Genomic DNA, 20451 nt, shown 5'->3' with positions numbered 1-20451 from the left:
TTTAGTCCCAACTACAGTCCTTAATTCATCCCTGGTACTTGACTTCTATTCCTCCTTTCTTCTTAATGGTCCTGTTTTTATTTTGTTTTATTTTTGAGACTGAGTCTTGCCCTGTCAGCCAGGCTGGAGTGTAGTGGTGCAATATGGGCTCACTGCAACCTCAGCCTCTAGGGTTCTAGTGATTCTCGTGCCTCAGCATCCCACGTAGGGCTAATATCTGTATTTTTAGTAGAGACCCCCGTCTCTTTACTATGTCAGCCACGCTGGTCTTGTACTCCTGGCCTCAAGTGATCTACCCTCCTCGGCCTCCCAAAGTGCTGGGATTACAGGTGTGAGTCATTGTGCTAGGCCACATTTTTATTTTTAATTGTTCTGTTTGTGTTTTGTTTACTCATACAGAAAAGGAGAATCACACCCCCATTCCACCACCCCACTCCAACCCCTCCAATAGCTCCAATGCTGCAGAACACTCCCAACTTCAGTCCCGGAAGAATGGAAGGAAGGCTGCAATTTAGGAGACTGGGGTTAGAAGTGATCTTCATAAATTGTTTGCCTTGCCTGTGTCTAGAGTTCTTAAAGTATGGGTCCTCCAGGTGGTTTTCAGGCTGTTCTCTTATGTAACCTGTTTATGAGGTGAAATTATTTGACAATGTGCTTGTACTATTTTCAAATAATGAAAATCAGCCATTGCCTTACTAATGTCTCATCAGAACAAAAATTCTGCCTTCCATGTGCAGACTGCTCACTGGTTTTCAAAACTACCGCTTCTCCCTTCTGGAACAGCCCTACCTTCCCACTTGGAAGGGGGCATGGGAAAGTGGCTGCACTAAGTTGCCCCTCCTGTCTCCCTTCCCTCCCCCCACCCAACCCCCTCCACCTCCTGCTTTGCATATTTTCTAGGTTGATGTCTACCTTGATCTGCAGGTGGGTTCCAGTTGGAGAGTCTCTGACAAAAGCAAAGCCTACTTTTCTCCCCAGGGTGAAAGGAGTGGGGAGAGGCCATGAGGATGGCAGGAGTGTGCCCCAAATCAAAATGCTTCTCCTGGAAGTCAGGAAAGAATCCCAGATCACTAGCTCTGATCAGACTCTTGTGCTAAAGAAACAGGCTAGGGCCGGGCGCGGTGGCTCACGCCTGTAATCCCAGCACTTTGGGAGGCCAAGGCGGGTGGATCACGAGGTCAGGAGATCAAGACCATCCTGGCTAACAGGGTGAAACCCCGTCTCTACTAAAAAATGCAAAAACTTAGCCGGGTATGGTAGCGGGCGCCTGTAGTCCCAGCTATTCAGGAGGCTGAGGCAGGAGAATCGCTTGAACCCAGGAGGTGGAGCTTGCAGTGAGCCAAGATAGCGCCACTGCACCCCAGCCTGGGTGACAGAGCGAGACTCCGTCTCAAAAAAAAAAAAAAAAAAAAAACAGGCTGTAAGAGAAGTCTCTTCCAACACTGCCCTGGAGCTAGGTTATTTCCTAGACTGCCTCAGAAAGTATCTGTCTTTGAGGACAGTGCCGCTTTAGGGTAGAATCTAGCAGAACACCACCTTTTGACATGGTCCTGGCATGGCCTCCCCTTGGGGGGGCGTGGAAGGCCGAAAAGGGCACATAGTTTCGGTTTGACAGCCTGAGATGTGAATCCAGTTGAGCCACTGACTAGCTGTGACCTTGAGCACATTAACTTTCCTGAACTTCAAGATTTCTCATCTGTAAGTCGGGGTTAATAATACACTGTGGCCCTAAAAAATCAGAGAGAAAAAAAGTCTATGCAAAATTCCGGCTTCAGAGAGCCCAGAAGTGGTAGTTTTGTTTTTGTTTTTGAGGCCAGAGGGCAATGGTGCAATCTTGGCTCACTGCAACCTCCGCCTCCCGAGTTCAAGCGATTCTCCTGCCTCAGCCTCCAGGGCAGCTGGGACTACAGGCGCCCGCCACCACGCCCGGCTAATTTTTATATTTTTAGTAGAGACGGGGTTTCGCCATGCTGGCTGGCCAGGCTGGTCTCGAACTCCTGACCTCAGGTCCGCCCGCCTCGGCCTGTCAAAGTGCTGGGATTACCGGCGTGAGCCACCGCGCCCGGCGCTATTCTTATTAATAACTAAGGGAAGCCTATAGGGAAAACTCAGCAGGAAATCAAGGACTTTTGGGAGAAAAAAGGAACCGAAATAGCCCAGACTGGCGCTCCCCGGACCCTGCGGCTGGCGGCGCTGCCCACGGAGGGGGCGGGCTGGGAGTCCGGGATCCGGGGGAGACGAAGGCGAAGGAGCTGCGGGCTCGTTTTGCGTCGGGAAAAGGTGAGGGCGGCCCTGGGCCTCCCGCGGGGGAAGGAAGAAATGAAGCCACGTGACAGAGCTGAAAGCCGGGCCCGAGCGCGCCGCAGACCGGATGCGGGAAGTGGTTCGGGGCCCCGTTTCCCCGCCCGGCTCCCGCGTCAGCTGACCTGGCTTCCGCGGGCCCTGCGCCCTCGCTCTCCCGGCCGCCCCGCGCCCCACTCCGCGCCCCACTCCGCGCCCGCCGGCCCGGCCCTCCCTCCGCAGCTAGCCCGGCCTCCGCGGCCTCTTCCGCCCAGCGCCCGGGCGTTCCTGCCATTCCCCCGGGTCGGCCCGCGGGCTACGGCCGCCTGCGGAGCACGGGACCCTTCACCTCCCGAGGACGGGCGCCTTCACCTCCGGACCCGGCTCCCCTGCTGCCTGCGCCGCTCCGTCCCCCTGCAGCTGCCCAAGCCCCCAGCAAGGGCCACCGAGGGCTCCAGGAACGCCCCAGGCCCGTTCTTCTGGCCCACGGCTGTGACCCCCAGTGACCCTCCTGTCCCGCCCTGCGGCGGCGCGGCCGTCTGGAGACTGCAGCCTCCCAGCCTCGTGCCGGGTGGGGAGGGGAGGGCGGCGTTCCTGAGTCCGCGGAGGAAGGGGTCGCAGCTGCAGTCGCGCCAGCCCTCGGGCCTGCATCCGCTCCGCTGCGACGCGCAAACAAACTGGGGAGGGGAGAAGGGAAGAAAGACCCGATTCGGGAACACGACTTTGTCCCTGGAACTGCACATCACGTCCCCTCACTTAATCCTCACAAGACCTGTGGGGCGTGTCGTCATTTTAGGGCTGGAGATGAGGAAACCGAGGCTCGGAGAGATGAAGCATTGTGCGGCCACTGAGCGGCTGCTTTGCAACGAAGCCAAAGCCAACATTTTTTCTTAGCGGCGCTAGTTTGAGCCACGCCTTACCGCAACTACTCTGCCATCAGCCAAGAGGTCACATCTTTTCTGGAACTTGCTCCCCCCTCACATCATGGGAGCAGTCAGGCTACTCTTCCAGTAGAAACTATTTTGCCACTTTTGGGGGGAATGTTGAGTTACCAACTCATCTCTCAGGTCTTAGATAACACTTTCCTTGACCCCGCAAGGTGCTCCAGCGCGTCTACTTCCGTTTTTGATAGCCCTTATAATACCACCTATTGCAATTGCCCATTTCCTTGTCTGTCTCCCTCTGCAGATGGAGTGAAGGTGCCTGAACGCAGGAACCATGGTCTTCAGTGCTGCCTCAGCATTAGCTGAAGTGCCATGGGCCGGCTCCCAGGGTACCAGAGTTTCCCACCATTTGAGTACCAGTGAACTAGAGTCTGCAAGTTAAAGTAAGGTAAGAAGGAAAACCAGAAACAACTGTAAAAACCTGACCTTTCATCACCTTAATACTGGCCATCATTTATCGAGTGCTTATTATATAACAGACATTGTTCTCAGTGTGTGAGTGCAGTGTTCCTCAAACATAAATGTGGGTCTGAATCGCAGGGGATCTTGGTAAAATGCAGTTTCTGATTCAATACCTCTGGGGTGGGGCCTGAGATTCTGCATTTCCAACAAGCTCCCAGGATACTTTGTGTAGAAAGGCTTTGGTGTATTAACTTACTCGATCTTCTTAATAATCCTATGAAATACCACTGCTATTCCCATTTTACAGATGAGGAAACAGAGATTAAGCATATATGAACTTACATCCAAATAAATAGACTGCAGGGCAGGGAGGGAGGGGAGAATAGTGTGGGCAGTGTACAGTGCAGAAACAAAGTTCTAGGCAGAGGAAAAAGGATTTACAGAAAGCCTGGCATACAGGGCAGGGGGACGGGGCCTGCACACGGGGCTGTTTCACCATTAGACATTATATGCACAGTACTTGGCTCTATGGGCTTCCCAAGTATTTGAGACCTGAAAAAAATGTATTGACACCTACATCGGAAAAATGAACATTTAAATTAATAATTCTAAAATTCAAATCCTGAATTGTTTCAAAAATTTTACATGGTAGAATTCATATTTAGTAAGTGATATGGGTATATTTTAATGCATTTGATTTTAAAAACGGGGTAGGGCCTACTAAGAACAGGCCAAGCCCTGGCCCCAGTGGGTTTGGATATAATCCTGAGGGCAGCTGGGAACCGCTGAGAGAAGCGGGAGAATGTTCTCTGTGGCTACAGTGAGGAGAATGGATTGGAGGGAGGCCAGACTGGAGGCCCAGTGGCTAGAGACCAGATAGGCAGTTACAGTTTTCCAGATTGCGAGACAATCTCTCTTTAGTGCCAAGATGAGCATAAAATCATAGCATTATATAACCCAATTATTCTTTGATTCCTTCGACCCCAATCTGACTCAGCATTCTAAATTTACTTGAGATCTGGGGACAAGGGTTTTTGGCAAATCCTTGAAGGCGAATGATGTTACAGTCAATCAGTATATGCCTTGAGCCAGACAGACATGGGTACAGGCCTCAGTTCTGCTGCTTGCTAGCTATGTGACTTTGCACAAGTGATTTAACTTCTCTGGGCCTTGGATTCCTTATTGGTAACATGAGCATAATCGATTCCTCACAGAATTAAGTGAGAAAACTACGTATGTACGGCTTCTTACGGAGTGGGTACTTAGGAATAAATGGTAGCCATTATAATTTATGTGCCTTTGTTCTGAAATCTGCCCAGGTTTTCTCTAGGGAGTAACAGAGGGTAGAGTAAATTATTTAGTATTTTCATCAATCTTCTGAGATAAAAATTATTATCCTCATTTTACAGACAAGGAAAAGGGTTTAGAGATTAGACCACAGCTCTGTGAAGAAGGGGCACAAGGTGGTCAGGCTGGAAGAGCTGGACTTTATTTTCCTGGTTCTTCCGTCCATGCAGTCTCTCCAGCAGTTGACATTTGCCCTCTTCGATGGCTCCACGACCGATTTCCCTTAGTCATGGCATGAGTCAGCCGTGAGGGCTGATAGCACACCACTGAATACTCTGCTGTGGCGCCACTAGCCTCCATTTACCTTCTTCTCCAACGTTTTCCAGCCTCCCTAATACCTTTCCCCCCAGTTTTATAGCTTCTGGATTCTCTTTATTAAAGAGCTTGTTTCTGAGACTCAGAACCGCCCCAGACTGGGATGTCTTCCAGGGTGCCTCCCTTCCAAGGGAGCAGATAAGTAGGTCACATCGGGATGGCGAGGGAGGAAGCTGACTTCTTACGGGAGGAGGAAAAATACTGCAGGTCACATGGAGAATGGAAAACAAAATAACAGGGTTTCTCTCTTTTCCTAATTCTCTCACACAGTCTCACAGGGACAGCCCCCTGCCGGCCACTACCACTGTGACTAGCATTCTGGAAACAGCACAGGCAATACTGATTTCTTGGAACTTGAGGACACTAGTGGCAACTTGAGGATAAGCCTTGTCTACCCTGTGCTCCCCTCCATCCCACCTGCCTCCTCTTCAGGCTCCTCCATGGCCCCCAGGATATTTTTTTCTCCTATGTGGTGAAGCGAAATCTCAGCTTTTCTAGGAGCTTCCACCTGGTGGACTGCCCCTTGAGGGCTCTGCAGGGAAGCTCTGTGGGGCGGGACGGCACTGCCCGTGAGTGCCTGGAGCAGCCCAGGATCCCATTTACAGAGATTCCTTTGCAGCAACCGGGTTAGGTCAAGGGCTTTGCAAGATTCCTGCTCCCCTTCCCAACCCTGGTGAAGGCAGTTCAGAACAAGGAGTGTGGGTGAGCATTAAATTACGTAGATCACTGTGAAAACCAGAGAAAAAGAGAGGGACAGAGGAAGGGTGCGGCATTAAAGATCCAATGCTACCAACCCCACCCTGCCCCACTATCCCGTGGGACTGAGCCCTGTTTGAATCATAACACTGGGCGGTCACATTTCTAGGAAACTGCAGCTGAGGAGGAAAGGTCCTGGCTGTGTGAGTGAGGCTGTGTACAGATTAGGACTGAAAATGTGTATCCGGGCAGACAATTGGTCTCTGGACTCCACACCCGAGGCACAAGACAAGCACACAAAACAAAACGACCGAAGCCTGACCCCTCAAACCTGAGGGTAAACAAACCTGCTTCCCTGGACGAGGGTTGTGGAAACAGGGAGTTCACCTCTGGAGAGGCGCAAGGGTTTTCCATTCTCCTGGCGTGGAGCCTGGTCAGCTTCTAGCTCAGAGGCTCGCTGTTCCAGGATACTGAGAGCTCTTTCACAGAAGCTTGGAGGTGATGCTGCAGACTTTGGGCTGGCACTCTCTCCCACCTGACTTCCACATTGCCCCCTGCCCTCCCTACCCGTGTTCCCAAGGCCCTCAAACTGTTCAGGGGTGCTAGGCCCCTCTGTTCCTTGTCTTCCACCCCTGTAGAAGGCATATTCCCCCATCCCTCAGGTGTCTGTGCCCAGGTGCCCCGTGGGAAAGCCCACTCTTGCCTTCAGTAGCTCTGTCCCCTCTCCTGAGACGCAAGGCTGGGTGACAGGAGACAGACATTCGTCTTCACCCGAGCCCTTCATTATGCTTAATCTTTCTAGTGGGGGTGGGCCTGTCAAACACGTCTCTTTCCTAGGTTGGAGTAATCCCAAAGCACCTCTCATCATAGTGGCTGTAAATCTCACAAGTATGTGGCATGCACATAGTAGCAGTGACAGTGTGGTGGTGCCCCACACTGAAACAAGAAGTTTGGACTTGAGAGGCTTAGAACCTTTGTCTTCTTAGAAAGTGACTGGCAGCTGCTCTTCCCTGGCATCTGTTCCAACCTGGGCCCCTTGATCTGCTGACATCTTTGCGTGACTCTGGGTGCGTTGCTTACTCCAGGTCTAGTGCAGGTGCTACAGGACTACCTGGGAGAAAGGAGCCAGTCTTGAAGTCTCCATATCCCCCATACATCAGTCACTTAGGGATTTAAGTGAGGATTCTAAGACCTTAGTATGCATCGGGATCACCAGGGGGCTTGTGAAAATACAGATTGCGGGAACCCTCATCTCCAGGGTTTCTGATTTGGTGGGTCTAAAGATTTGCATTTCTAACAAGTGATGGGGTGCTGCTGTTCCAGGGATCACATTTGAAAACCACTGAGTTCGGGTATAGCAAAAAGAAAACCTAGATTTCAGTCCTGCCCTGCCGCTTCCAGGCTCTGTGGTCTTGTATTTGACCTTCCCGAGCTTTACTTCTGCATCCATTAATGGTGTAGTAATGACCACTGGATAGTTGGGAGGATTCGTTTGAATCATGTGTTTGAAATACGCTGTCACTGTGCATGGCAAATTGGACACATCAATTAGTCAAGAAACACATTTTTTTTTTTTGGATGGAATTTCACTCTTGTCACCCAGGCTGGAGTGTAATGGTGTGATTCTCAGCTCACTGCAAGCTCCGCCTCCTGAGTTCAAGTGATTCTCCAGCCTCAGCCTCCCAAGTAGCTGGGACTATAGGCGCCCGCCACCACACCCAGCTAATTTTTTTTTTGTATTTTTAGTAGAGACGGGGTTTCACCATGTTGGCCAGGCTGGTCACGAACTCCTGACCTCAGATGATCCACCTGCCTTGGTCTCCCAAAGTGCTGGGATTACAGGCATGGCCTAACAAATACATATTTACTGAGTAGTCCGTCTGTTGTTCATTAGATACCCTGCCCAATGCCATGAAGATTCTAAGGCCCAGTTAAACATCACACATCTCTGGACCTCGATTTTTTCCTCTTTAAAACAAGGGCTAGACCCGTTCATCGGGGATGAACTGACCAAATGAATGGCCGTGTTCATGAGTGTTCTCTGCTCTGCAGAGGCACCTGGGCTCTCAGACGGAGGTCCAGGAAAGGCCTGGGCGAGGAATAAAAAATTGGGCTGTTACCTACGAATCTAACCACCCCATACCCCCCATCAGAGTTGGACTTCTACACAGGACCTGGAAGGCCTATTAGTCTAATAAACCAAATTTGGCCTTCAGGGTCCATCATGGTCTGATTCCAACCTACCTTTTTAATCCTATTTCTCACTTTTCTCCTCCATTCACCTTAGAGTCTAAACAAATCTATCTACTCATCCTTCCCCAGATATGCCCTGTGTTTTCCTGCCTCCAGCTTTTTGCTCACACTGTTTTCGGCACTAGAATACTCTTGCACTAGTCAAAGTCCTATTCATCCTTCACAGCTCATTCAATGACTATCTTTTCAAAGAAGTCATCCCAAATCCATCCATTTATCTATCTATCTATCTATCTAAGTGATTTTATCTTTTTCTTTTCTTTTTTCTTTCTTTTTTTTTTTTTTTCGAGACGGAGTCTCTGTCACCCAGGCTGGACTGCAGTGGCACAATCTCGGCTCACTGCAACCTCTGCCTCCCGGGTTCAAGCGATTCTCCTGCCTCAGCCTCCACAGTAGCTGGGATTACAGGCATGCACCACCACACTCGGCTAATTTTTGTATTTTTACTAGAGACGGGGTTTCACCATGTTGGCCAGACTGGTCTCAAACTCTTGACCTCAGGTCATCTGCCCACCTTGGCCTCCCGAAGTGTTGGGATTACAGGTGTGAGCCACCGTGCCCAGCCAGGATGTCACATTTCTAGTCTTGGAGCATATTCAGATACAAAAAATAAGAGTTGTCGTATGTAAAACTATTAAAAAGTGGAGCAGCCACTTAAAAGGAGATGCCTACTTATACACAAGTCATGTATAAACTGTTAATTTTTTATGGTAATCAGAAACAGTGAATAAATGTGTGTGTGTTTGTGTATATATATATTTATTCACTGTTTCTGATATATATATATATATACACACACACATACACATTCACTGTTTCTGATATACTATATATATATATATATATATATATGTATATATAGTAGCCCATGAAATCTACTCATTTGCATATAGGCACACCTGCTTCTCTAATTTTCTTTTTTAAACTACAAGTTTTTTTCTATTCTAAATATAATATATGGGTTAGTAGAAAATGTGCAAAGGAAATAAAAAGCAAAAAGAAAAGTAATAGATAAAAATAAATCATTCATAAACCCATAATCCAGAAATAACTAGTATTAACCTTTTGGTTTATTTTTTCCAGTAGTTTTCCTACACATGTTTATTCTATATGATTTTTAAAGGAAATTGAGATGAAGTGTTTATGAGCTTGTGTATCTTACTTCTTTAACCTAACATATGATTAGCATTTTGATATTCCCTTAACTATTCTTCCAAAAGATAAAAAATTATTCCATATTTATTTACAGATATATCAAACTTTAACCATTTCTTCATTATTGGACTCTCCATTTTTTGTTATGAATAATATTTCAATGAACATCTTTGGATATCTAAACACAACTTCAATCATTTTCTTAGGCTGATTTTAGAAGTGAGATTAGTAGATTAGTAGATTTTTTTTTTTTTTTGGAGGCGAGGGATAGAGTCTCACTTTGTCGCCCAGGCTGGAGTGCAGTGGTGTGATCTCAGCTCACTGCAACCTCTGCCTCCTAGGTTTATATTTTTAGTAGAGACGGGGTTTCACTGTGTTTCTCAGGCTGGCCTCAAACTGAGGTCAGGTGATGTACCAGGAGATGTACCTGAGCTCAGGTGATGTACCAAAGTGCTAGGATTACAGGTGTAAGCCACTGCTCCTGGCAAGTCATTTTAAAATCTCAAGGCCAGGTGCGGTGGCTCACGCCTGTAATCCCATCACTTTGGGAAGCCAAGGCGGGTGGATCACAAGGTCAGGAGTTCGAGACCAGCCTGGCCAACATAGTGAAACCCTGTCTCTTCCAAAAATTACAAAAATTAGCCGGGCGTGGTCGCAGGTGCCTGTAGTCCCAGCTAATCAGGAGGCTGAGGCAGGAGAATTGCTTGAACCCAGGAGGCAGAGGTTGTAGTGAGCCGAGTTTGTGCCACTGCACTCCAGCCTGGGCAACACAGTGAGACTCAGTCTATATATGGATATCTTGACACATAATATACTATCAAATTGTTTTCTGGAACTTCCGTTTGAAAATACTTCTGGAGACTTCTGGTTTCTGGTTCTGCATGTAAGGCACTTGGAATTAGCCACTCCATCCTAACAAGTAAAAAGCTGAAGAAACTGAAAAATCAGCAACTCTTCTTGGATCCAAAAGAGTGGTAAGGACATAGGGCAAACCACTGCCCCTAACATCAGTGAGACAGACAGGTGCATACAGGGAGTCATGGCTTACTGGGGCAGACTCACAACGGCAGTTCTCCTCAGGAGTTCGTGCCAGCTAGGAAAACCTGAACTGTAGTCGACAAACTGCTTGGAGGCTCAGAATGGGCAAGTCTGAGAGTTAAAAACTCCAGGGTGACCCAGTCATGGGGGTGGGCATTGGAGGAAATGCTTTTGTGAGTTTTACCTCTAGGAGCTGCCCAAGTTCTATAGTAAATGTCAGAGAAAAATCTCCTCATGCTTCTGGTGGGGGGAAGGGAGAAGGAAACATTTCAAAATATGCCAGAGCATTCTGTCAGTTCTTCTTAACAAGGCCTGACCTCAGGAGAACTATTTAACCAGAGTCAAACTTTGCTGGGGTTTTATTAGAGCCCAAGTGACTGGGGGAAGGGGAAGATCCGATTGCAGCGCACTGTAGCTATCCTGACCCACCTAAGGTGTGGGTACTTAGAAGCATTTGTGATGTTCAGTCCAGAGGCATAGGCTCACTAAAAGACTGACACCCAATCATAGAGCTGTGGAATACTTCCCCTCCCCTCACATTTTACCACCACATACTAAGGCCTATTTATAGCAGTTCCTTTTGCCTTATACATACCTGACTATCAAGAAAAAAATTACAAGGCATACTAAGAGGCAAAAAACACAATTGGAAGAGAAGAGCAAGCATTAGAACTAGACATGGCAGAGATATTGGACTTTATCAGACCAAGGATTTAAAACAACTATGATGAATATGCTAAGGGTGCTAATGAATAAAGCAGATGGCATGCAAGAAGAGATGGGCAACGTAAGTGGAGAGATGGACACCCCAAGAGAGAACCAAAAAGAAATGCCAGAGGTCAAAACACTGACAGAAATGAAGAATGCCATTGATGGGCTCATTAGTAGACTGGACGTGGCTAAGGAAAGAATCTCTGAGCTTACGCATATCTCATAGAAAGCCCCTACACGGAAAAGCAAAGAGACAAAGGCTGAGAAAAATAGAACAGACTATTCAAGAACTGTGGGACAACTACAACGGGTATCATGTATGTGTGATGGAAATAATTGAAGGAGGAGGCAGAAAGGAACAGGAAAAATATCTGAAACAATAAGAACTGAGCATTTCTCTCAGATTAATGCTAGATGCCAAATTATAGATGCAGGAAACTCAGAAAAAATCAAGCGGGACAAATACCTAAAGAGCTACAAAAAAATCGAAGGCAAACAAAAAATCCGAAAGAATCCACAAGAAAAAGAAAACCTTACCTATTGAAGAACAAAGATAAGAATTATATCTGATTTCTCCTCAGACACACGCGAAGAAGAAAGTGGAGTGAAATCTTCAAAGCATCGAAGGAAAAAAATCCACCAACCTGGAATTCTCTGTCTTGCAAAATTATCCCTCTAAAGGGAAGGAGAAATAAAGACTTTCTCAGACAAACAAAACTAAGAGGATTTGTTGCTAGTAGCTCTGTCTTGCAAGAAATATTGAAAGAAGTTCTTTAGAAAGAAGGAACATGAAGCTGGGCATGGTGGCTCATGTCTGTAATCCCAGCTCTTTGGTAGGCTGAGGCGGGCAGATCACTTGAGGCCAGGACTTCCAGAAAGAAGGAAAATGAAATAGGTCAGAAACTCAGATCTATGTAAAGAAAAGGGAACCATCAAAGAAAGAATAAATGAAGGTAAAAGAAAAACTTTTTTTCCTATCCTTTTTTAAAATTAACAAATGATAAAATTCAGCCAGGCATGGCGACTCACGCCTGTAATCCCAGCACTTTGGGAGGCTGAGGTGGGCGGATCACTTGAGGTCACGAGTTCAAGACCAGCCTGGCCAATATAGTGAAACCCCACCTCTACTAAAAATACAAAAATTAGCTGGGCGTGGTGGCAGGCGCCTGTAATCCCAGCTACTTGGGAGGCTGTGGCAGGAGAATCGCTTGAACTTGGGAGGTGGAGGTTGCAGTGAGCCGAGATCATGCCACTGCACTCTAGCCTGGGTGACAGAGCAAGACTCTGTCTCAAAAAAAAAAAAAACTATAAAGCTACAATAATTAAGACAATGTGTTTTGGGCAAAGAATAGACAAATAGATCAATGGAACAGAATAGTAAACCCAGAAATAGACCCAACTGATCTTTGATAAAGGAACAAAGACAATACGATGTAGCAGAGATAGTCTTTTCAACAAATGGTGCCAGAATAACCGGGCATCCACGTGTAAAAACATGAATCTAGACACAGACCTTACACCGTCTACAAGAATTAATTCAAAGTGGACTATAAATCTAAATGTAAAATGTGAAACTATAAAACTCATAAATGATAATACAGGAGAAAATCTAGATGACCTTGAATATGCTTATGACTTTTTGTATACAATACAAAAGGGTACAATCCATAAAAAAATAATTAATAAGCTGGACTTCATTAACATTAAAAACTTCTACTCTGTGAAAGACAATGTCAACAGAATGAGAAGACAAGCCACAGACTAGGAGAAAATATCTGCAAAAGATGCATCGAATAAAGAGTTGTTATCCAAAACGGACAAAGAATCTTAAAATTCAACAACAAGAAAATAAGGCCGGGCACAGTGGCTCACACCTGTAATCCCAGCACTTTGGGAGGCTGAGGCGGGTGGATCACAAGATCAGGAGTTTGAGATCAGCCTGGCCAACATAGTGAAACCCTGCCTCTATTAAAAATACAAAAATTAGCCGGGCATGGTGGCGCACACCTGTAGTCCCAGCTACTCAGGAGGCTTAGGCAGGAGGATCGCTTGAACCCAGGAAGCGGAGGTTGCAGTGAGCCAAGATCAGACCACTGCACTCCAGCCTGGGCAACAGAGCGAGACTCCTTCTGAAAAAAATAAAATAAAATAAAATTTAAAAATAACCCCACTAAATATGGGCAAAACACCTGAACAGCCACCTCACTAAAGAAGATGCAAAGGTAGCAGATAAGCATATGAGAAGATTCTCCACATCTTATGTCACTAGGGAAATGCAAATTAAAACAAAAATGGGATATCACTGCACAGCTACTAGAATGGCCAACATCCAGAACACTGACAATACCAAATGCTGATGAGAATATGGAACACCCATTCATTGCTGGTGGGCACGCAAAACAGGATAGCCATTTTGGAAGACAGTTTGGCAGTTTCTTCCAAAACTCAACATACTCTTAACCATATGATCCAGCAATTGCAATCCTTGGTATCTTCCCAAATGAATTTAAAATTTATGTTTACACAAACAGACAAACAGCTACACAGCCTTTTTTTTTTTGAGGCAGAGTCTCACTCTTGTTACCCAGGCTGGAGTGCAGTGGTGCGATCTCAGCTGGCTGCAACCTCCGCCTCCCGGGTTCAAGCGATTCTCCTGCCTTAGCCTCCCAAGTAGCTGGAATTACAGGCACGTGCCACCATGCCCTGCTAATTTTTGTATTTTTAGTAAAAGTGGGGTTTCACCACGTTAGCAATAGCCAGGCTGGTCTCAAACTCCTGACCTCAAGTGATCCGCCCACCTCGGCCTCCCAAAGTGCTGGGATTACAGGTGTGAGCCACTGCGCCCAGCCAGAGTGGCTTTATACAGAATGATACATAATGCCAAAACTTGGAAGCAACCAAGATGTCCTTCGGTAGGTGAATAAAATAAACAGTAGTACATCCAGACACTGGAATATTATTCAGTACTAAAAAGAAATGAGCTATCAAGCCATGAAAAGATACGGAGGAGACTTAAATGACGTTGCTGAGTGAGAGAAGCCAATCTGAAAAGGCTACGTATTGTATGATTCCAACTACGTGACGCTCTGGAAAAGGCAAAACAAAAAGTCAGTCATTGCTAGGGCTTGAGAGGAGAAGGAGCAATGAACAGGCAGAATGCAGAGGATTTTTAGGGCAGTGAAACTTCTCTATTATACTATACTATGCTATAGCGGTGGAAACGTGTTATTACGCATAGCATGTTTAACACCAAGAGTGAACCCTCATGTAAACTGTAGACTTTGGGTCATAGTGATGTGTCAATGTAAGGCTCATCAGTTGTAAAAAAAAAAAAAAATGTACATTTTGATGGAGGAAGTTGATAATGGGGAGTCTATGCATGTGGGGTGAGGGGCTATATGGGAGATCTCTGTGCCTTCTCAATTTTGCCATGAGCCTAGAACTGCTATTATATATACAATTGTTATTCTCTCTATATATAACTGCTATTATATATTATATATAACTGCTTGTATATATGTCTTTAAAAGCAAAAAAAACCAAACCAAAACAAAACAAAACAAAAAAAAAAACAAAAATACTCCCAGAGTACTTTGTCTATAGACCTTCTTCTATTCATAAGTATTTTTACCTCCACTCCCGTCTCATTCTATCTGTATCTTGCTATACTTAACCTGAGCTATACTGAATATGCATTCGGTGTGGACAAGTCTTAGTTCCTCTTTTAGCAGATCATCTTCACATTTCCATCAACATGCAGCACAGGTGGGAAAAAAGGGGCCAATAACTGAATCTGCCTGGGGAACCTGGAAGCCCAAGAGGGGCTGCATTTTGGGAAGAAGCCAGGCTAGGGGCTTAAACTCTGTACTTGGGGGTAGGGTTGCAACGCTGGCTCAAAGGGGAAGAAAGCGATTATCCTCAACCTTTCATACATCCAGACTCTGGGAGATGCGCAGGCTTAGCTCCCTGGCAGGGCTACCAGTGAAGGCAGGGAGAACAGGCTGTAGAAGAAAAGGAGCAGCTCCAGGCACCCAGCTGGTGGAGGCCACCTGCCCTGAGTGCTGTGCGCCACCCTTCACAGCCAGCTCTGCTGCTGCTACCCATGCCAGTTTCACAGGCCTTGACCTGGAGACACATCTACAACATTGATTATAGAGGCTCAAGTTAATGTTATTTTAGATTAGAGTTTCCCAAACTTCAGTTGTGCCATGTTCAGGATTTCAGTGTCTCAGTGCAGTAGTAGGTGCGGGCACACACACCTGTGAGCCATGTCACCCAAGGCTGCCATACTTCTGAACAGGTCAGACAGAAACAGTTACTGAGACCTGGAGGGTATGCCCAGGTCATGTGCAAGGACTGCATAAAGGTGTCAAAAAACTTTCTGCCACTTACTTTAGGCTCATCCTAAGCAATAAAAATGTTGGAATTGCCTGGACATGTGGCTCATGCCTGTAATCCCAACACTTTGGGAGGCCAAGAAGGAAGATCACTTGAGCCCGGAAGTTAGAGACCAGCCTGGGCAACACGGTGAGACCCCAATCTCTAAAAAAAAAAAAAAAAAAAAATTAGCTGGGCATGGTAGTGCACATGTGTGGTCCCAGCTACTTGGGAGGCTGAGGTAGGAGGATCACTTGGGCCCAGGAGGTTAAGGCTGCAGTGAGCCGAGATTGCACCACTGCACTCCTGCCTGTGTGACAGAGCAAGATCCTGTCTCTTAAAAAAAAAAAAAAAAGGAATCACAGGTCTGATAAGTTGTTATGCTCTTTCTTTCTTTTCTCTTTTTTTTTTTTTGAGACAGAGTCTTACTCTGTTACCCAGGCTGGAGTGCAGTGGCGCGATCTCAGCTCACCACAACCTCTGCCTCCCGGGTTCCAGCAATTCTCCTGCCTCAGCCTCCTGAGTAGCTGGGACTACAGGCGTGCACCACCACGCCTAGCTAATTTTTGTATTTTTAGTAGAGACAGGGTTTCACTGTGTTGGCCAGGCTGGTCTGGAACCCCTGACCTCGTGATCTGCCCGCCTCGGACTCCCAAAGTGCTGGGGTTACAGGCGTGAGCCACCTAGCCCGGCCCTGTTATGCTCTTTCTAATGAATACTAAAACTATAAAGATGGCCAGCCATAGTGGCTCACACCTGTAATCCCAACACTTTGGGAGGCCGAGGCTTGTGGATCATTTGAGGTCAGGAGTGCAAGACTAGCCTGGCCAATATGATGAAACCCTGTCTCTTCTAAAAATACGAAAATTAGCCACGTGTGGTGGTACATGCCTGTAATCCCAGCTACTTGGGAAGCTGAGGCAGGAGAATCACTTGAACCCGGGAGGCGGAGGTTACAGTGAGCTGAGATCGCGCCACTCCACTCCACCCTAGGCGACAGAGTGAGACTCCGTCTCAAAAAAAAAACTGTAAAAATAAACATTATATTAAAAAGGTGTCAGCCATTGATAGTACCTTTACTACCCATTGGTGATAATTGTACCACATTTTGGGGAAACATTGTTTTAACTAAAGAGTGCCATTGTTTTGTTTTTAGAGACAGGGTCTGGCTCTGCCGCCCAGGCTGGAGTGCAGTGGCATGATTGTAGCTCACTGCAACCTTGAACTCCTGGCTTCAAACAATCCTCCCACCTCAGCCTCCCGAGTAGTGGGGACTACAGGTGCATGCCACCATGGCTAGCTAATTACTTTTAAATTTTTAGTAGAGATAGGGTCTTGCTATGTTGCCCAGGCTGGTCTCTAGCTCTTGAGCTCAAGTGATCCTCCTGCCTCAGCCTCCAAAATGCTAGGATTACAGGTGTAGGCCACCGTGCCCAGGCAAAGGTGGACAATAAATTGTAGAAAATAATGGATAACCTTCTGAGCAAAGGAAGATGTGAGTAAGATACAAGAATTAAATAGCATATTAGAAGAGAGTGAATGATAAATGAAGAAGAAGGTACACTAACACCTTCGTTACCTGCTAGAGAGAGAGACGTTCATCAAGCCGAGGCAGCCATTTCCTTCTCCTTCCTCCCACCACCTCTTTCCTTCTGAACCTCTGGTTCAGATGCAGAGTCCTTAGCCTGTAACTCTGGATTGTTCAACCCATCAGCACATAAGAAACTTGCTCTTCTGAGAATGAAAATAAGCAGCAACACAATTTCCTTAACAACCAAGGATCGTGTAGAGGCAAAAATACACACTAGGGACAGAAGACGTGGACTGGAGTTCTTGGGCCAATTAAGTGACCTTATTCCTATCTCAGAGCCTCTCCAACTCATGGCTTCCTTAACTCGTTCATTTAACAAATGTTTTCTAAAGCACTTACTGTGTACCAAGAGTTGCCTCATGCACTAGGGCTGCAGCAGTGAATACAACAGGGGAGGCCCTGCTCTGAGATCTTGTGTCCGAGTGAGAGTGACAGGCAATACATACTAAATAAGCAATGTAGCTTTAGGTGGTGAGCAGTGCTATGAAAGAAATTAAACAAATGATAAAGACGAATTGGGGAGGAGGCATCCTGTAAAGAGGCTGGTCAGAGAAGGGCTCCCTGGGGAAGTAACATTTGAGCTGAGACCTGAATGTACTAGGAAGGGCCAGCCAGGAGATAAGCCAGGGAAAGAAGGTTCCAGACAGAGGGACCAGCAAGCCTTGCGGTGGGACCGCTCTCGGGGCTGGCTGCCAATCCAGGAAAACAGCACTGGGTATGCAGTTGTACTAGGTGAATGGTTTTGACACAGCACACTAAGCAGTCCTACAAGTTCCCTGGTGGTGTCTCAAGGGCAGAGGGGCCAAGGACAGAGACTCTGCCAGACTCACGCCACCCTGCCCAAAACACACACACACAATGAGAGAGAGAGAGAGAGAGACGCACGCACATACTCTGCTTCAACAAAACAGCTCTTCTTTAATCTGAAGTATATATTGGGTGGCTGCTTAAGATTTTGAGGACCAGGTTCAGGGATCAGAAATTCTTGATCTCAAAAGTCCTTTTCCACACTTTGTTTGATTCTCTGCAATGTTACATAACCTCAGCAGTGGTCACAGAAGGGTTGATTCTATTCTATCCATAGGCAGGGAGTCAGAGAGTGCAGCTCCCAGCAATCTGGCTCTCCTCTCACCGTAACAGCCCACCCCTTTCCCCTCCGGCAGTGGACTGGAACTTCTGACGCCTTCCAAGCCCATCCCAGCTACAGAGGAACACACATCTCTGCCTCTTCCTGGGAGATTAGACTGATTTCCTTTCCTTGCACTGTCCGAATGAGACGCTTTCTGTCCTACACAGTAGAGCTTTGTGAAGACAGCCGAGAAACGGCTCAAGTTCTTCCAACCTGTAAAATGCAAAGTTGGCCAGCTGCCTCTCTTCCTAGCCTCAAAACTCACATCTCTCCTGTCTCCAAAGAACTGCCCGGCAGCTCTAAGAGAAGTCTCCACCGTCCTGGGGCTTGGGGAAAACACTGCTCAGAATGTGAAATCATTTTCTGGTAATATGGATCTAATTAGCTCTTTAACTGACAAGAGGAAGCAGAGGCCAAAAGGGATTTAACCAATCTGTTTTTCAGATATTTCAAAACAAGTGAAGAACCAGATAGGGAAACAGAGAGAAAGAGAAAATAAAGAGACAAAGCCTAGGGAGCATTTGGAGAAGGGAGTGAGTAAGAAAGAGAACGGGGAGGGAGAATATCAAGTGACTAAAGTATCAACCCTCTGTTCTTCCAGCTTCACCTCTACTCCCGGTCTCCCCTCTGCCCTCTTCCAGAGAGAACTTACTTGAAGGTCGATGATTTCTCTTGCTGATTCCATCTCGCTGCCCTCAAGTCCCTTCACACGCACCGGGTGCCGGGAACAGACTGCGTGGGCTCCTCCAGCCTCCGCCGTCTGAGTCTCTGCTGCTTTCTTCGGGTGGGAGAGAGCACACAGCTGGCGGGACAGACCTGCCATTCATCCCTCTGATGTGGGATGCCCGTCTTGGCTGCAGCCCCTGGGGGAGGTGTGCACATGCACACACGTGTGAGTGTATGTGTGTGCACATGTGTGTGCTCCAGGAGGTGGCACATGGCGCCTTTTGAGTTGGTAGTGACAGCATCATTTTCACCAGTGGTTCCAGTGACCTTCCAGTCCCAGCGGAGCCATCTGAGGTCACCCAGCCTGCTTTGAGCTAGTAGCTTTACGACTGGCAAAGAAATCCTGCGTATTTATCAAGGAAATTGAAAAACAGCCTGAGGACAACGCTATCTGACTTCACCGCTGAGTCCGGTCCCCAGTCGCCACGGGTGGAGTGACCTCCAGCACAGTCTCAATACCGAGGCAGAGGGATTTCCGTTGTTCTTTGCTTTGTTCCCTATATCCCTAAAAGTTTTTAAAAAAATTGTAGTTTACCTAATAGGCTCCAAAGCATAGGCTTCATTCTACAAAGTGAGTGAACAATACGTTTTTATTGACGGATTGTTTGATTCCTTCAACTCCTCCCTTGATTAGCCATAGAGGGAGCAGGGAGTAGTTGTACCTTCGAAGCCTGTTTACGCAAGTAGTGGTATTCTCCCTACTTTTAAAATAAAATTACCAGGAGTGAGTCTTTTTTTAGAAAGTTTTTTTTTTTTTCTCTCCTGTTTACCTTAGAACCCAAAACTCTTCTGGCTTGTTCCTGATGCAAGGTTGAGACACAAGCTTGGGCACGTGTGGGTGTGGAGATGTCCGCAGACGTACATGGCAGGGTGGTAACCTGTAATCCAATTCAGGGCTTAAAGAGGTGCGGGCGGGAGGAAGACAGGCAGAGTCACACGTTTACCCTCGCCACATTCAAATGTAAAAAAAAAAAAAAAGGTGATTTCTTCAGTTCTATGAAATGCCTTTGTAAGTTCCCATCCCTCTGGACAGTGGTGCGAGGGAGGGTTGGACGATTGGATGGGGGCCATATTTTAGTCTAATCTGTGAAGCATAGTTGGATTTAATCATTTAAATGTAAACAGTCCACTTTGGACACAACGCTCAGTCTTTCGGATGCAGAAGATGGCATCTAGGTGCACGAGAGGGTTGGGTGGGGACGGTTCTTGCATCTATCCTGTGGCCTGTCCGTCTTGGCTCCTTTCTGTTCTGGAGCTGCTGGGCCCACAGGCCCGCCCGAATTGCTGACTGCTGAGGAGACACAGGTCCTGCTCCTGGGTCTCCTGCTGGCATTGGTGGCTGATGTGTGACATTGGGCCAGAGTCACTCACGGGTGATTCTCTTTCTGCCTTTGAGATCCAGTGGTCTCCCTTGCTGTCTGCGCTACCTTGGCTCGTGGCAGTGTGGACCGTCCTGAGACCTGGCTTTGACTTGTATGTGCCCCCAT

The 20451-nt window shown here is 47.0% G+C and overlaps 2 protein-coding genes across 3 annotated transcripts in view; one reads left to right on the top strand and one right to left on the bottom strand.

Moving 5' to 3' along the window:
- NINJ2 (ninjurin 2) overlaps window positions 1-19696 on the bottom strand; it is a 97839-nt gene extending 78143 nt beyond the window's left edge. The window contains exon 1 of the mRNA XM_055281202.2: window positions 18891-19696. Within this exon, the coding sequence (XP_055137177.2) occupies window positions 18891-19061 (171 nt within the window). The 5' untranslated portion in view covers window positions 19062-19696. The remainder of the gene's footprint in view (window positions 1-18890) is intronic.
- Window positions 1825-19707, top strand: LOC129483559 (basic proline-rich protein-like). 2 transcript variants are annotated; one of them, XM_063639959.1, is made up of 2 exons: window positions 1825-3612; window positions 18880-19707. In XM_063639959.1, the coding sequence occupies exon 1, from the start codon at window positions 2320-2322 to the stop codon at window positions 3172-3174; it is 855 nt and encodes a 284-aa protein (XP_063496029.1). In that variant the 5' UTR covers window positions 1825-2319; the 3' UTR covers window positions 3175-3612; window positions 18880-19707. The 2 variants fall into 2 exon arrangements, with proteins under 2 accessions (XP_063496029.1, XP_063496028.1); XM_063639958.1 differs by having other exon boundaries at window positions 18840-19707.
- Window positions 19708-20451: the final 744 nt, after the last annotated feature.

Source organism: Symphalangus syndactylus, chromosome 5 (assembly GCF_028878055.3).
Source record: "Symphalangus syndactylus isolate Jambi chromosome 5, NHGRI_mSymSyn1-v2.1_pri, whole genome shotgun sequence".
NCBI classification, from domain to species: domain Eukaryota; kingdom Metazoa; phylum Chordata; class Mammalia; order Primates; family Hylobatidae; genus Symphalangus; species Symphalangus syndactylus.
The sequence above is the reverse complement of the archived record's forward strand: the minus strand, read 5'-3'. Positions and strand labels throughout refer to the sequence as shown.

Coding starts and splice junctions, on each gene's coding strand:
- LOC129483559 (XM_063639959.1), top strand. CDS start 2,320: ATGAAGCCACGTGACAGAGCTGAAAGCCGGGCCCGAGCGCGCCGCAGA.